This window comes from Haplochromis burtoni, unplaced genomic scaffold (assembly GCF_018398535.1).
Source record: "Haplochromis burtoni strain Fernald_Lab_line unplaced genomic scaffold, NCSU_Asbu1 Contig_79, whole genome shotgun sequence".
NCBI lineage: Eukaryota > Metazoa > Chordata > Actinopteri > Cichliformes > Cichlidae > Haplochromis > Haplochromis burtoni.
The window spans coordinates 238,194-254,525 of record NW_024582440.1 but is presented as its reverse complement, the minus strand read 5'-3'; the positions used below and the strand labels follow the sequence as shown (position 1 = coordinate 254,525).

The 16,332-nt window shown below is 40.2% G+C and overlaps 1 protein-coding gene across 8 annotated transcripts in view; it reads right to left on the bottom strand.

Annotated features, from left to right (window-relative positions):
• Positions 1-14,712, bottom strand: part of scn8ab (sodium channel, voltage gated, type VIII, alpha subunit b) — a 48,203-nt gene extending 33,491 nt beyond the window's left edge. For 4 of the 8 annotated variants that reach the window (XM_005924895.3, XM_005924892.3, XM_005924893.3 and 1 more), the window contains exons 1-5: positions 14,520-14,711; positions 10,829-11,166; positions 1,612-1,730; positions 1,303-1,392; positions 1,080-1,208 (exon numbers count right to left, since the gene is read on the bottom strand). In XM_005924895.3, coding sequence (XP_005924957.1) covers positions 1,080-1,208; positions 1,303-1,392; positions 1,612-1,730; positions 10,829-11,110 — 620 coding nt within the window. In that variant the 5' untranslated portion in view covers positions 11,111-11,166; positions 14,520-14,711. Of the gene's footprint in view, positions 1-1,079; positions 1,209-1,302; positions 1,393-1,611; positions 1,731-10,828; positions 11,167-12,282; positions 12,532-14,519 lie in introns of all 8 variants that reach the window. The other 4 variants (XM_042222050.1, XM_042222052.1, XM_042222049.1 and 1 more) reach the window with 2 other exon arrangements.
• Positions 14,713-16,332: the final 1,620 nt, after the last annotated feature.

The window sequence follows — 16,332 nt, the reverse complement described above, 5'->3', positions numbered from 1 at the left end:
AATCTATACCCAGGCAAGAAACATGAGAAACATGCCAGTGTGTAGAATCACAAATAAAACCCCAGTTTAACAATGTTCAAATCATTCTGAGCTTATATGAGTATTTAACATAAAATGTGCGTACTGTACTTTGTTACTATGACTGATAAATTGCACAAAGGTGTCAGATTAAAACTCATATAAGCAAACTGATGTTTGATTTTGATTTTTTTAATTTGCCTAATTCTAATAATAACTAATAATAACTAATAATTCTGCAGTGGAAATCATTAAATGGGCTCAGGAGCACTTCTGAAAACCTTAACAAAACCTAAAATTTATCAGTGCATAAACAAATGCATTTTAATACCATATTATCAACAGCAAAATGCATCCAGAAACTCACTGAGCTCATTTAAGATGGGCCAGAACAAAATAGCTCAGAAGCTAAAGAAGTATGACGGTTGAATAGAAAATGATCAAATAAGGAGCTTATTTCTAAAATGAATGCAGGTACTGTGCTATGAAGTATGAGTACAATATGCCAGAAACTTTCATATGGTAAACATGTTAATGTTTCAACTTTTTAGAAAAGTATTGCTGGCATCAGCAGTTAAATTTAAGTTTAGGACCTTTCCCATACCACTTTATATACGTTATTATGTTAGCTCAGGAAAAAGAGAATAAGATAAAACTAAAGAAAACTAAGGAAAAGAGACTGTCCTTATGTGTTTATTATCAATACGTATGGCAGACTGAAAACTTTTAGGACCCATCCCAACTGAAGTTAAGTCAATTCAATCATTTTAAACGCCTTATAACAGAAAATGTGTTTTTAAGAAGTTTCGAGACTTTTGAAGGATGCACAAACACCCTGATCTGATTCCAATCTTTCAACTTCTCAAAGTCGCAGTTGTTGGCTGTTCTATGATCAATAAAATATAAACTTTAAATACAAATATAATCTGAGTCAAGATTGCAAAAGAAGACTCAGACAGTGCATATTTATCTGTGCCGTTTTCAAGCTGTGAGTTTTATCTTTCAGATGGGAGGAGTCGTATTTTTGTTGATTACAAATCAATGTGTTCTGAAGTACTTACGCCATTGAAATGACCATGAAGTCCAGCCAGTTCCAAGGGTCTCTGAGAAAGGTGAACCCGTCGATGGCAAAACCTCGGGCAACAATTTTTGTGAGTGACTCAAACGTATAGATACCTGTAAAGGTATACCTTTCAAGGACAAAAAAAAGAAGAGGACAAAAAAGGTGAGGAGAACATCAAATGAGGATATGACTGCTGAGGAGAAGTATGGAGGTGGACTTACTCTACTTGCTTGGACCACTCCGGGGGATCGCTGAATGTCATGAATATGCAGTTGGTCAAAATCGTACACATGATGATCATGCTGAATAGCGTGAGAACACAGTTAAGGAAAGACTGAACAGTTGCGTCCATAATAACTGAAATATGGCTTTAACATTAAAGACAAACTTAAAGAAGAGCAGTCAGCAGGGACATTTAGTCCTTATAGTTCATTAAAATAACTTACAATGAGCTGGCCACTTCAACAGCAAACAGAAAAAATGTTTTCATTCACTATAAGGCAAACAAATCAAATAACTTGAAAGGATATGAATGTATCAAAATTTTAATAGCTATTCGCCTAAATAGATTAAAAGGACTTATGATGTACAAGGAGGGCGTGGCACTGAAGCGGAAGAGTGTTTTCCCCTTGTTTAAGACTATAAACGTCTGAAAAAGAGAGAGAGACAGAGATAGTGAGACAGACAAACCCTACAAACACTTCTATGTCAAATATTCAGTAAACAGTCTGAAGACCTTCATATTATCTTATTGAAAGTATGATGATAGAGCTTACTGAGCTGACCTCTGAATACACTGGTTTCTTCTGTATCTACAAGGCTGATTGTAATACTGGAGTTTATACTGTGCTTCCTGCTTATTGGTTTGTGACTATACGTATTTGGAAATAATTACCCTGCAATGATCTAAGTATACAGGTTAAAAACGGTAATAAAGAGATAAAGGTACATAGAAAGCAGCAGTAAGAGTCTCTACTGACATGGGTGATCATTCACCCAGGAATCAGGGTTACAGTTCTGTCCTTCTTACATCAGACTGGGACTTTGCCCTGGCCAGCTTTCCCCCTGATAAAAGCTTTGAGCAGCTTCAGGATCAGCAGACAGGCACATGGGAAACTCTCCTTTTCGTGGCCAAATGTCTCTCTTCATCCCAAGTTTAAAGCTCTTACTGGAAGGAGATGGCAAATGCTGTCATCGATCAGGGCAGATCTGCTGACTCTAGGCTCTCAACGACTGCTCCGGTCCCCACCCATAAACAGCACTGGGCCAAGTGGGGCTGGGCACTGGGGTGAGACAGCATTGTGTGTTTGTTTGTGGACGTTTGTGGATGTTTGAGCCCAGTGTTGGACAAAACTATGGGAGGTGACAGTAAGAGGAATTATTTGCAAACAAACACAGGGATACTATGCATTCATAGCTACAGCTGCTGCAAGCACTTGTTCTTTTTTTCTGTATCTACATGCAATGCAGTTTAGAGATGGATCACTGACAATTTATAAATGTGTTGTTTGGATGTAAATGTAAGTGAGTTATGAATGTGGACGCTGCCTGGATATTTGTCTTTGTTCACAACAGCCTCTTCTGCGTCTTTATGACATCACTGACAATATCAGCTGCCACTATATGGAGAAAACTGATCATGTTCTTTGTTATGCCCTCACTGAAGAACAGCAATTCTATCCTCTTAGTTCAAAAGCTAATCATTTATATCGCAGTGAGCTTGCATTCATAAAATGTTATGGATGGATATCAATTATCAGTTAGCTCAGTTCATTGAGCTAATCGATATGGAAATAATAATAGTAACAGTAATGATAAGAAGAAGAAGACAAAAAGGACGAGGAATCCTTGTACTTCTGTAGTGATAACCCATATGATAGATGCATTTGGTCTTTAGTAACCACATCACAAATACACACACCGTGAGTTTGGGATATCCACCAGGGGAAAAGAAACGAGGAGGCGACTCAAAGTGTCCTGAATCAAGTGGTGTCCAGAAAACTAATTAAATCAAAAATAGTTCCCTTAGTCTGGCTAAAGACAAAATGTATCCTCTAGATCAGACAACTCCTTACTCTTCCCCTCCTTTTCCCTTTCCTGCTGCTTTTTGTCCATAGATCATAACCACTACTCAAAATATCCTCTTACTTTCTTTTTTTTTTTGAAAAATAAAAAGGATTATCTACTTAATGACCACAGGAAAAAGAGGAAATCACAGACTTGTCCAAGTCTTGTCCAAAGGGTAAATCTCTCCCAGAGGTCAAGTGAAGGTTTTCGCTCACCAATACAGCATTGGGATGGAAGAACAGGAATATCTCATTAGCAGCATATGCCCACTGTGCAAGACTATGATAGGCTAATCAATGTCAAGGATATTGCGATAGATAAGTCATATGGGTTTACTGATGCTTTTAAAAACCTGAGTCATCATAAAACCTGAGTCTCTATTGTATAGTAATCCATATTGTAGTATGGTATATCTTTACCCATCCCGTTTGCTAAGAATACAGGGTGGAAAGGTGCTGCAATTTATTGAAGCATGAACAAGCAAACATCGAAATATAGTCTATAAGGCAAAAACAGAGCTTGTACAATTTGCCAAGCCTTTTTTGTAATTTAAGCAGTCTTCAGGAATAGTTCTCCAGGCTTCCTCGAGGACATTCAATGCTCGTCTGTGGATGTTGACTGTCTTATTATGTTCTTTGTCAAGATGATCCCACACTCCTTCGGTAATTTTGAGGTCCGAGCTCTGGGGAGGTCAATCCATGAGTGATAGTTTTCTACTGTGTGTGTCTCATTATCTATTCATGTTTTTAATGCACTAGCAGTGTGTCTGTGATTATTTTCAAAGGACTGGACTGAAAATGACAGAAAAGGCAGATGGTATCCACAAAAAAAACCAAAACTAAAAGAACGTCTGGCTCCTTAGCAGCACAGAAAAGAGGAGTGGATCAAGATTTTTTCACAGTACTCCAGGTCACCCTCTGCTGCATTGGGAATGCAGAAACTTCCGTAGACTCAATTGTAAAGGCTTTCTAACTACTTTATGAATTGTCTCAGCCTGGAGACAGAAAAATCTACTGTTGACGCAAACTTGGCATGATTACTACAAGGTTCGCAAATGTCAGGCAGTTTCCTTAATTGATCATATAATCAATGAATCGCTGAACCTTATATATAGTGAATGAATGAATTCTTTTAGTAAACGTGTCATTTTTACAGGCTATTTTTGCACATCCTAAGTCATATTCTTAAAAAAAAAAGTCGAACTAACGTATGAGTAAAAACATATGAGTAAAAAAAAAGGACAGTCCAACTTTTGTTCCTGATCCCAAAAATGGGAGCAAATCTTTGTGGTCAGATATAAATTATAAGAGTATTTTGTAAACTGGAATTCACTTTTCACAGTTTTTAAAGAATAAAACTAGATGGAAGGACCTGCACAAGAAAACAGGCACACACGTGAAGCATGTCATCGTTAGCAGCCACCATCCTGAGTCCAACCAATGAAATCAGCAGCTGAGTGAATGTGTGAAGGATAACTTTGACTGTTTAAATTCTTCAAAGCGCCTAACTGACAGAACAATTTTCCCTGGTTTAATTAATTTCTTGAACAAACTCTGTAAAGTAGGATCACAGACAGTGAATCAGTTCATCAATATGAAATTAAGGTTTTAGCCTTCACAAAGCATTCCAGCGGGATGAAAATATTTAACATGTAGTGAACGAGTGGTTCAATTGCATCTCTTCAAATGGATAAACATACAATCAAATAGAGTGGCTATAGTAGATAAGTACCAAACAAATGACTGTGCGGCACATAATGATTACTGCAGTCATTCACAAAAAGTGCATGAAGGTACAGTGCATACGCTTATCACAATAGCACTGATCTATATTGCTATAAACAAATGAATATGCACACCTTTAAATGCACGACTCAGCAGGTCGGGCTTCATTCTACCAAGCCACCTTTGCTGCAAAGCTGTGGAAATGATAATAACTCTCAACAAAGCACATGCAAGAATCACGAGACAGAACGCAGCTACAATGGCAGTCTACTTGCAGATGTGTTTGTGTTTGCATGGAGCGGACACATGGAGGTACGGGACACAAGCAAAGAGAGCCAAAGAGAGACAGATAAGAGGATGGAGGGGGAGTGATGCAGAACAGAAAGCCAAAGAGCTGCAGAGATGAGAGAGTCAAACCTGAGATGGATGGGTAGATGGAGGGAGGAGGAGGAGTAGGAGGAATTGGTAGGCATGCAGCAGAGAGAGAAACTTAGAGATGAGAAGAGGAGGAAAGAGAAACAAAGAAAGCTCAATGAAATCTTAAAGGGGAGATTATAGTAAGTAAGTCACAGGGAAGAGGTGGTTTATTTCTCTTAATTACTTCTTTATGAAACTGACAACAATTAAGTCTTTGTGATCAGCACATGTATTAGAAGATGGACATAAAAAATGTATAAAGCAGATCAAACAAAAATGCACAAACGATTACATTAGAATCATTTATAACCCAAACCAGACAAACATGCAGTTTTTTACCCTTTTAAGATGCTGACCAAACAATAAAGTGGCAAAGTAGATATTATTTCTGTCGTGATCTGGTACACTTTTGCAAGCGAGAACGGTCAAAAACCCAATCTGTAAAGTGTACCTGGTATGGACAAAGTCAATCTAGAATAAATTTATGGAAAAGTAAAAGTATTGTTAGACTTGACAAAGTATTATTTCCATAGCACTTCCTTTATGGCAAACCAGCATCACGAGAGATGTTAATTAATTACTAAGTGTCAGCAAATATAGCTCATTCGCTGCCGTCGAAACTCAGTGGACAGACGGTCGCATCTAAATATGAATGACTCAAAGCTAATTCACCTGTATCAGAAAAACTGCGTCATCCCACTTCCTTACCCATATGCTGTGCTGCAAACAAAAAACAAACACTTTCCACCCCTTACCCTACCTTCCCTCTTAATACCAACCTGGCTAGCAGTGAAAGCACATTCAACCCCCCTCCCCTCCCTCTATCCGTTCCTCACTCAGCTCAGAACAGGAGGATGCTGTGTCATCAGAGACTGAGGACTCAGACAGAGCACTAAAGCCTGGGCTTCATTCTAATTTACTACACCCCGAAAGAAAAGAACATGCCAGAGAGGAGGCAGCGGAAAGGAGAGGAGAAAGGGGAGTAAAGGAGATAGACAAACACACTGACAGAGATGATGGGATAGGGACATAATGTAATGGTGTGTGCAGTGCTACATGCTGAGCTTCAGAAGCAACCGCTCTTTTCGCTGTGAGCTCCCCTTGTGCACCCACTAGCAGTTGCTGCCCTGCACAAGCCTGTGCAGACTGGTAGACTGGGTGCTGCTAGAATACGACAGTTACAGAAATGCCACATACAGAAAGCACATCAAGCTTTCAAACTAACAAAACCAGAGCTTCTTTTTCTCCACACAGTACCACTTTAACACTGCATTAAAGTGCTGTGATCAGGTTTCCTGCAGCTGCAGCTGATGGTAACACACACACGCAAACACACATGAACGCGCTCAGACACACTCATTGACACACAGCGCAGCGGTGAGCGACGGTGGGTTGAGCAGAGGAGACGAGTAGCCCGAAAAGGTGATTGCAGAAACGGGGGGGAGGAGGAGTAAGAGGAACTAACTAACTAGAGTAAATTCCATGGTTATGATCAAAGTTAAATACATGAGTGGATTAGGCAGTTCACTGGTACGAAAGATGGTATGATGTTGCTGATTCACCACATAATTAGCTGCGATAAGGGAAGCAAATCGTGACTGAGCAGAATAAAGAGAAATCAAAACCTGTATTGATATGTTCAGAAACACATACTGTATGCAGGAATCAGTGAAGCCAAAGATGGATGGAAGTGTAAAAGTTTAGCACCCATACCTTATTTACCTAATTTAGTGTAAATGTGTTCTTCAGCCATGCAGCATAGTCACAGCTGCACCAACAGAGCTGCTCAGAGGATTAAAAAACAAACAAACTAAGGACTGTGGCTGTAAGTCGCCAGTGAGGCATTTTTATATTTCTGAGTGATCTTATTTAGCTTATGCATGTTGACACAGCACATAAGTGTACCTGCAGCAATTATACGGTATTATATTGGCTTTTGTACCAACAGAAGAAATATAAGTCTAAAAGACCTCTCGCATGATATTCTGGTCAAAGACCATGTGGAAATACTATGCTATGCTACTTCGTTTGAAGCAGAACCCTGTATACTGATAATGTAGATGTTATCATGTCATCATAACCATTTTAAAGAATACTTCCGCCATGTACCGCAAATCATCTGGACAGTAAGAGCATATAAATACACAGGGGGTTGATTATCATTACACTACTGTTTAAAAGAAAACTCTGCAGGAAGATTTAGATCAATCTGAAAAATTATTCTTGGCCTTTGTAAACATGAAGCAATTATTTTAAGAAAATAGCAAATGAAATATATAAAGACAAATGTTTATTTATTCAAATAATAAATCATTATCAGAAAACATAACAGCTAACGAACAGCTTAACATAAACTGAATCAAGTAAATTTCATTTGACCAGATTTCATTAAATTTAATGTTTCATGTAACAAAATGACATTTTTACACGTTTTGACTTTTTTTTTTTTTAAGAATGCTGAATATTCCAACTGAATATCCCTGATTCAGTGGTGTATATATATATTTATATTAGGGGTGCAACGATATTCGTATCGATATTGAACCGTTCGATACAGTGCTTTCGGTTCGGTACGCATATGTATCGAACAATACAACATTTGTAATTTATTTTATCAATTTCCTTCTGACGATGCTGCTCTGTGTTGAGCGCTCAGTGAATCTGTGTTCGACTACTCCGCCTAGGCTGCACTGTCGAGCGCAGATCCACTGAGCGCTCAACACAGACAGCATCGTCAGAAGGAAGAGCGCAGGGCAAGCTAGCGAGACAGAAGTTAAACTCTGCTTGCAACAAGCAAATTGAACTTCATTCAGATCTGGCGTTTGGAATTATTTTGGTTTTCATGTGACGTATGACCCTGAAGGTAAGCGAGTCATGGACTAAAGTAAAACAGTATGTTGGATGTGCCACGCAATGCTTAATTACATTGGTGTGAACTAGTGTGTTAGCGCAGTTAGCTCGTTAACGTGTTGGCCGTCTAGCCCCATGCACGGAGCGATCGGCGGTAGCTCGTTAACGGAGATTTGCCTGTTGTGGCGTTAAGGTCATTTCAACGAGATTAACCTGAAAGCACTAGTGGGAACACAACAAATATGACTGCACATTTACGCTGACATCATCCTAGTGCAATGACAAAAACAACAAGCATGCTACTAACTTTAGCCGAGTCATTTAGACAGCTGTTAGCACATGATTCTCCTTATGCTGCTGAGAATATAGCCCAGAAGAAGCGGATAGTATAGCTTTTATTTTGGAAAGAGACATTTCTCTGTAATAAACTCTCTTTTCCAAAGATGAGTGATTCCTCAATCAGATACAGGGCTTGCAATATCGCTAGCCCGACGTCCCGGAGCTAGCGATTTTTCCAGTCGGGCTACCAAAATCTATCTCTGCCCTGCCCGTCGGGCTATTGTAGGAAGGAAAAATATATGTCAATGCTTTTGCATTCTTTCGGAAATGTAGCTGGGTAATTATGTCATTGGCATCGGTGAGCCACTGTCAATATGTGACATATTGAAATCGCGTTTGAATTTGCGCTTGTTTTTTTGCTTTCACTTTGCAATCGCGCGAACTGTGTATAGAGAGCGACAGCACTGATCTGTGAGTGATGATAATTTGTGCACCAATTCCTCTGACATCGTCTTATTAATTGTTAGCTTACTATGCAAACATGACAAGTGAAATCTCCCACAGCTTAAACATGTGAGAGGTTGATCGCGCAGAGAATCGCTGAGCTTATGTGAGTGCGTGTGTAAAAGCAGCAGGATATATTTTAGTTCTGCTGAGCCAAATAAGACAGGTCAGGGTGAAGAAGTGACAGCCAAAGAAAAGCTTACCACAAAACGGAAAAGTTATGACAAATCAGACTATAAGGCAAAAAGAAAGTGCAGCTTTATGGTTTCATGGACAAAAGAATTTCTGTGGCTGCGATATGATGAGCTAAATAACCAGGGCTGCACATAAGTGGTCCGCAGGTGCGCATTCGCTGTCAAAATAAAAAACACGCACAAGGGTTAGGGTTAAATTTAAAAACTGTACTTTTGAGTTAAAATATATATTTATAATTTTAATAAATGACAAATTAAAAATGCATGAACATTTTTTTGTATCGAAAAAATATCGAACCGTGACACCAAAGTATCGAACCGAACCGAACCGTGAATTTTGTGTATCGTTGCACCCCTAATATATACATACATATCATAATATATATATATAGATAGATAATATATGGCTCACTAGATACGAAGGCACTGGTATTAATAGTTCTTATCCCACCTCCCCCCCACCCCCAACCACCAAAACAACCAACCCCACATACTGAATCAGGGCTTTGGCTCAATAGATAAGAAAAGGCACATGTACTTAATAGTTCCATCCAGGCAACGAGGAAGTGCTTCTCGTTGAGATCACGAGTCTTGCTGACTGGGCTTCTGGCGTCTACAGAGCCCACAGATTCTCTTACACATTATCCCTGCTACCACACTGGAGACTGGCTACTCCCCACCTATACACAGCTGAAAGTACTATTGCACACTCCAGCCTTTTTCTCTCCACTCCCTGTCCTCTTCTGCCATCTTCTGCCTTCCACTACTCATTCCTCTTTTCCTAGTATGGAGTGACAGGAATCTCAGCGCCGTGGGTCTCATTAATAAGAAATACATGATTTGGGGGGGAAATATGAGTTTGGAGTTTGGTACAAACGCTGCGTAACAATGATTTTGAGAGAACACTGAGAAAACCTTTGATTTTTTCTGGTTTATCTATTTTAAAATTAAAGAAAAGTACTGTTTAACACTAAAATTCAAAAAAGAAATCACACACATATGCTGCGCTGATAAACACAATCCAGTTAGATCCTTTTTTCTCCTCCGCCATCCTGACAGAGCACTTGTTATGTGGGAGTTTGCTTTGTCGTAACAGAATTCAGTTCACAATAGCACTGAAACATGAAGGCAAATTTGTCGTCCCCTCCAGCTGTTACATCATCTTTATTATGCATTAACACATATTATTAATCAACCCTGCAGAAACCCGAGACTAACCGCTGCCCAAGAACTGCATTCCACAGCAGCCCTGCAGTGTTGCACGAGCCAAATGTCCTTCTTCCTCAGCTTTGCTTTCATTGTACAAGTGTAGTAAAAAAAAAACATATATGTAAACTCACAGATATTTTATATTATCAAAGAGCACACTCTAATGACTGCCTCGAAGCCCCAGTACCATGACTAAAAAATAGTTTTAAAAAGCACTTGATTGCCTCAAGGTCATCTTTGTTATCTCTAGCTCTGTGGTAACAATAATTTGATTTTTCTGCTTGAAGTGATATGAGATCTAAATTTGTTGTTCATTTCAAATCACCTAATGTGTTAAGTTTACAGTGATGGCAGTTGCCCATCAGGGGGTTCAGGACAATGGTTTAATACTATTCAGAGAATTCAAGAGAGTTGGAATCCTTAAACTTGATTTAATATATGTAGTGTTTGTCTGGTAAGAAGAGGACATTTGTTTAGTGGAGTAAGGCTGTATAACAACTTACTTTCTGATTCAGGTAGAACGGGTCCAAATCCTCCAGTGGTGTGGCCACCATTCCATCAGGGATATCGCCGTAGATGAACGGCAGGCTCTTCCCAGCCTCCAGGTCACTGTTGGGCTTGGGCTCATTTTCGTCGGATGTGTCGCGGTGACTGCTGTCTGATCTTGGCTTGGGCGGCTTCTTGTTCTTCTCTTCTTTGATGCGTTTCTCGATATTAGCGAGTGACTCCGGGGTGAATTTCTTGAAGCTGTCAGGTCCTGGGGGTGCAAGAAGGGGTGCGGCCATGTTTTCATCCTGCAGCTATTTCCTCTTTATTTGTTTTCCATCCCAGACATCCAGCTCTGATAGGAAGACAGCGATAAAGGGTGGAAGAGTGAGAACAGATACTCAACAAAGAGAAAAAGAGGGTTAAAAGAAATAAAAAGTGCAAGCATCTAACCATCAGCCTTAATGACTGAGGCACACAGACAGCATTGAATTCCCTTTTGTTCTCACCTCTGTGACCCCAACTTTACATAACAAGGAGACGTGTCAAGTTTTCTCTTCTTGAGTTTATGCACTGTACGTCTGATAGCCTCTCCTTCAAAATATATCTGACATTAAATTCTGCATTTACTTTACATTTTATGTGCAGCTACACAGCGCCTAAAGTAGTGAAGAATAAAATGAAAAACCATAATGTGAAAGTGGTAGCTCTCACTAGAAGAGATATCCAACTCTGCAGCAGCGTATGTACAGCTTTCAGCTATGGAAATGATATACCCAGATATGGAAAAACTAAGCTATGGTGGAGTTCAAACAGCTCTTGCTGCTAGTAGAAATGTTAAGTGCACACAGGTAAATTCAGCCCTCTTCAGTGCAAAACAAACACACAAGCCAGAAAGCACCAGACATTTCTCATTTCAGTAAAGTCAGACATGAGAACACTGTCACCAAAAGAAATTAATAAACTTAATGCGAGTCAGGGTGGGGTTTCATCCATGATAATAATGTAAATATTCACTGTGCATGATGAGCTGGCTTTAAAATACATTTAGCTTGCCCATAAATCACAGTTTTTGTGATTCAGTGTGACAAATTCATCCACCTGACCCCTACTGTGATACACTTTACAAATGCCACATTCCTGGTACCTGACATCCTGTAACAACAGTTAAATGATTGATTAACTTTATTAATTACTGATTTATAATCGTTTAACATTCTTAGGCACAGAACCGTTTCACACAGTAATGCATAAATGATTTTATGAATTGGTCACTGTTATTTAGCCTCTCATACTCTGACTCATTGCTTAAAAGTAAGGTTATAATACTGTCTTCATGCACCCTGAATAGATAGATTTCAGTCCCCAGATGGCTGCATGCTCTATAATACACTGTATTAAACAGTCAAGTCAAAAATTCAAACATGAGTGTGTGCAAAACATTTAGGGGAACAATGGCAAGGTTACAGACCTGGGTATAAATCAAAAACGAACTCAAAAGCAATCCACAGGCAGAGAGAGATCCGGCAACCCGGTATCTGAGTATATGTTGGAGAAAAAGAAGGGGAACGAAGTCCGATTTAAGTAACCCAACCACGGCACAACCTCCAAGTCTCCTTCCACCAACGCTACATCAATTGATCCGTCAAGGTGATTCAAACCAGGATGCAATAGCATGACCAGCAGTTCGTGTGCACTCACAGGTAAAGCTGGGACAAATCTAAAACAAACAAAAAAAAACAAAAAAAACAGGCAGTAAAACTGCTCGAAATTTTGCAGATGTCGTTTTTATGATTTCCAGCAAAACTTAAAGGATAACATGAAAAACATTTTTAAAAAGTGCAAAAATAGGACTTTTTCTCGAATTAAAAGCGCCGCTCGGGTCACTCTTACATAATTTGCAGTGAATGCTACCGCACACAGCCGGAGCTAAATTCCGCAGAGCCAACCCGGTCTCGGTTTGATTAAAATCCGCTCAAAATGAAAATAAGGAATGGATGATAGAAAAGCCCCAAAACTCCGAGAGCCTCAGTGGCCTCCCATTGAAAAAGAGCCGTGACGCTGCGCCCTCTGCGCATAGGAAAGGCATCCAGGCGCACAGCGGCCGCACTCCCGGTGAAGAAAAGAGAAGCTTTTGATTCGGCTCTCTCTCTCTCTGATGATGACCTGACATGTGATGAAGCTATCAGGACACCGCGGAGACAACTGTGCTCCAGAGTAGGAGGCGTACGGGGCTCTTGCATCAGAGTCACATGGATCGGACAGAACTTCATCCTTCATTTCCTGCAGCGAAGTCTAAACGTTGCCAGCCTCTAAATGCCATCAAAACGAAAGCGTTGCTGAGAAAATAAGCTGCTTGCCAAATATGAAAGGGGGCTCAAGTAACCCCCTCATATCATATACGGGGATGACAGAGCTGACTCTATTTCAGGTAGGCCCGAAGTTTTGATGTCCTGAGTGGGAATTTGATGAGTTGATTATTCATCTGAACTCGTTTGTCCTCAGAGAACAGACGAGGAAAGAGAAACAATTATTACAGAGCTCTTCCCTTCAGGGAGCTGTGCGGTAAAACTGAACACAAATCAAGCACACATCTTCCTATTTCTTAGAGAACTTCTACCCTTTGTGGGATTAAGACCACCCACTCCCTCTTTAATATTCTACGTCTTGCCATGAAAGTGGCCTGGTGATGCTGATATGTAGCCTGTGCAGTCCAGGGTAAAGTCCACTGTTACTGAGGCGCGCCGTTGTTCTATAGGGCCATAGCCTAAAATACTGCAGTGTGGTTTACTGCTGCTATATGGGCTCTGACTCTAGTAGGTCAGTTAAATGCACAAGCTACATCCCGAATACTCATTTCTGGACCGACAAAAACACACACGAAGTCAGCACAACCCAGTTCGCCCAGCAGAAAGTGAAATTGGGCTTTTTGCAGAAAATAAACGAAACTAAAATGGCCTTAATGTTACAGCTTAGCCACCGCACCCGTATCTATAGACCTCGGAGATCTATAGACTCCTTGTGATGCAGGTTTACAGAGTACCACCACCGCGGGAAATACTGCACGAAAAGACTAGAAAGGGGTGTCGTGGTCCCCTTTGAGGACTGCCAAACTACAGACGCACCTACCTCTTCCTGCAATACAGTCTCCAAAGAGACTGAAAGAGGGAGGGGGGCACAGAGGTGGAGTGTGGGGGTGGCAGAGGAGGGGGTAAAACTATCAGTTAGCCTAGAAAATAATGGCACAAAGCTGGAAATGCTGGGAGGATGATTTTTTGCCAGGGGCGCATTATTCGCGCAGCCATTGAGAGCACACACCATAGTTGCTGTGGCCACTGACAGAAGTTTGACATGATCTCACTTATATGCGTAGGCTGTGTTTTACATCCCGACACACTGAAATGTCATAGCCTATCATCCAGCGGCGGGCCAACTCCCTTAACAACCTCCCGTCTCCCCTTTTTCTACCACGTCGCATTTCGATGGCTGTTTTTCATTCCATAAATCACATCTTTGCTACTTCTGCCTGCCGCCCCGCTTACATATTAGTCCATGTACTGGCAAGGAGCCCTCCACAGACGCTGGGAAAAGATGCTGAGAGAGGGACCGCTCTGCGGCACTGGGATGCAGTCAGTCGACAAAGTAAGACCGAGATCCATCCCGTGACGTGAAATAAAAGACAAAGCAGAAAAAATAAGGTCTACTTACTTTTTCTCGCATTAACAGAAATCCAGACAGCTGTCACCGAACTGCAGATGTGAGAAAGAGCCGGGAGTAAATGCGGCTGTCGCCATATTGTTGCTGCTATCTTCCTTCCCAGTGCGTGCGGCTACCCTGCATAATTGATGACTCTCAGCAAATTGTTGGGGAGTGTCGGTAAATGCCTCTGGTTTCAATAACGGACGAGAGACCGCAGCGTCGTAAGGAAATGTATTTTTTTATTTATTTTTTATTTTATTTTTTATTTTTTTAAAAAAAAAAGGACAGTGTACGCTACTCGTGTAAGATAACTCGTTCGTGTTCTGGTTGGGATTTGTAAGCAGTTAGCAAAATATACCTTAATCTTTAATTTTTGCAAATTAATAAACCAAACCAAAAAACAAATAATTTGTTTAATATTACTTTAATGCTTAGATTGCATAGAATTTGCATTCAATACAACTGATTTGTAGAATTAAGTTTAACACGAAATTTGTCACACCTTGTATCATAAATAAGCAGATACAAAACCAGAATTGCTATTTTTTTATAAGTTCCTTTCTGGAAAAGCACAGCATCACTGTAAATACAGTCACGTGAAAAAAAAAGTTTGAGTCTGTGCAGTGGCAACTGCTGGCAACTGCTCAGTAACATGATTTAGTAAATAAAAGAGCATCTTAGCATGTTAAAGATGAGCACAACTGTCTACAAATTGTGGAGCAATTTAAGAATAATCTTCTTCAAACATTGTGAACATTTTGAATATCTTATCGTCTATAACACATAATATTGACAAAAGATTCCGAGAATCTGGAGAAATCTCCTTGCACAAAAACACAAGGCCAAAAATCAATATTGGAAGCCCATAATCTCCAGGCCCTCAGACAGTACAAGAAGGCATGAAACCCTCCATTGAAATCACTGCACAGCCTCAAGAACACATCCAGAAATCACTGTGACCACAGTTTGCTGTCTCATCCACAAATGCAGGCTAAAGCTTCACCGTGTAAGGAAGAAACCATAAGTGAACATGACACAGAAATGCCATAATTTTCTCTGGACCAAAGCTAATTTAAAAAGGACTGATGTGAGGTGTAAAACTGTTCCTTGGTAAGACAAATCAAAACTTGAAAATCTCCTTTGGAGAAACTGAAGACGAGAGAGGAGAGAAGAGAGGAGGACTATCCAGTTTGTTGTCAGCATTAAGTTCAAAAAGCCTGAATCTCTGATAGTATGAAAGTGCTTTAGTGCCTTTGGAATTGGCATCTTTCAAATGTGGAAAGGTGCCATCAATGCAGACAGGTATATGCAGGTTTTAGAGCAACATATGCTCCCTCCCAGATGTTGCGTTTTACATGCAAGATCTTGCATATTTCAGCAAGGCAATGCTAAATCACATAATGCAGCTATTGCAACAGCATGGCTTTGTAATAGGAGAGTGCGGGTGATGAATTGGCCTGCCTGCAGCGCAGACCTTTCACCAACTGAAAACATCTGGTGTGTCATGAAATTGAATATACAACAAAGAAGAACCAGGACTGTTGAGCAGATGAAATCCTTTATCAGATAAGAATTGGACAACATTCTGTAAAGTGAGTGCTGATAATGCATAGTTTGTTGACCAGAGGGCAGCTTGCCTGTTGGCAATGTGTGTTTGAAATGCCACAAACACAACGATCAGTTGATCCAAGCAGAGTTGGGCAGAGAATAAACAAGAAGTCTGCAACTTGTTATAACTATAAAACAAGTTTATTCTTAAACTCTCCCTCTCTCCATATATGTATAGAGAGAGAGAGAGAGAGAGAGAGAGAGAGAGAGAGAG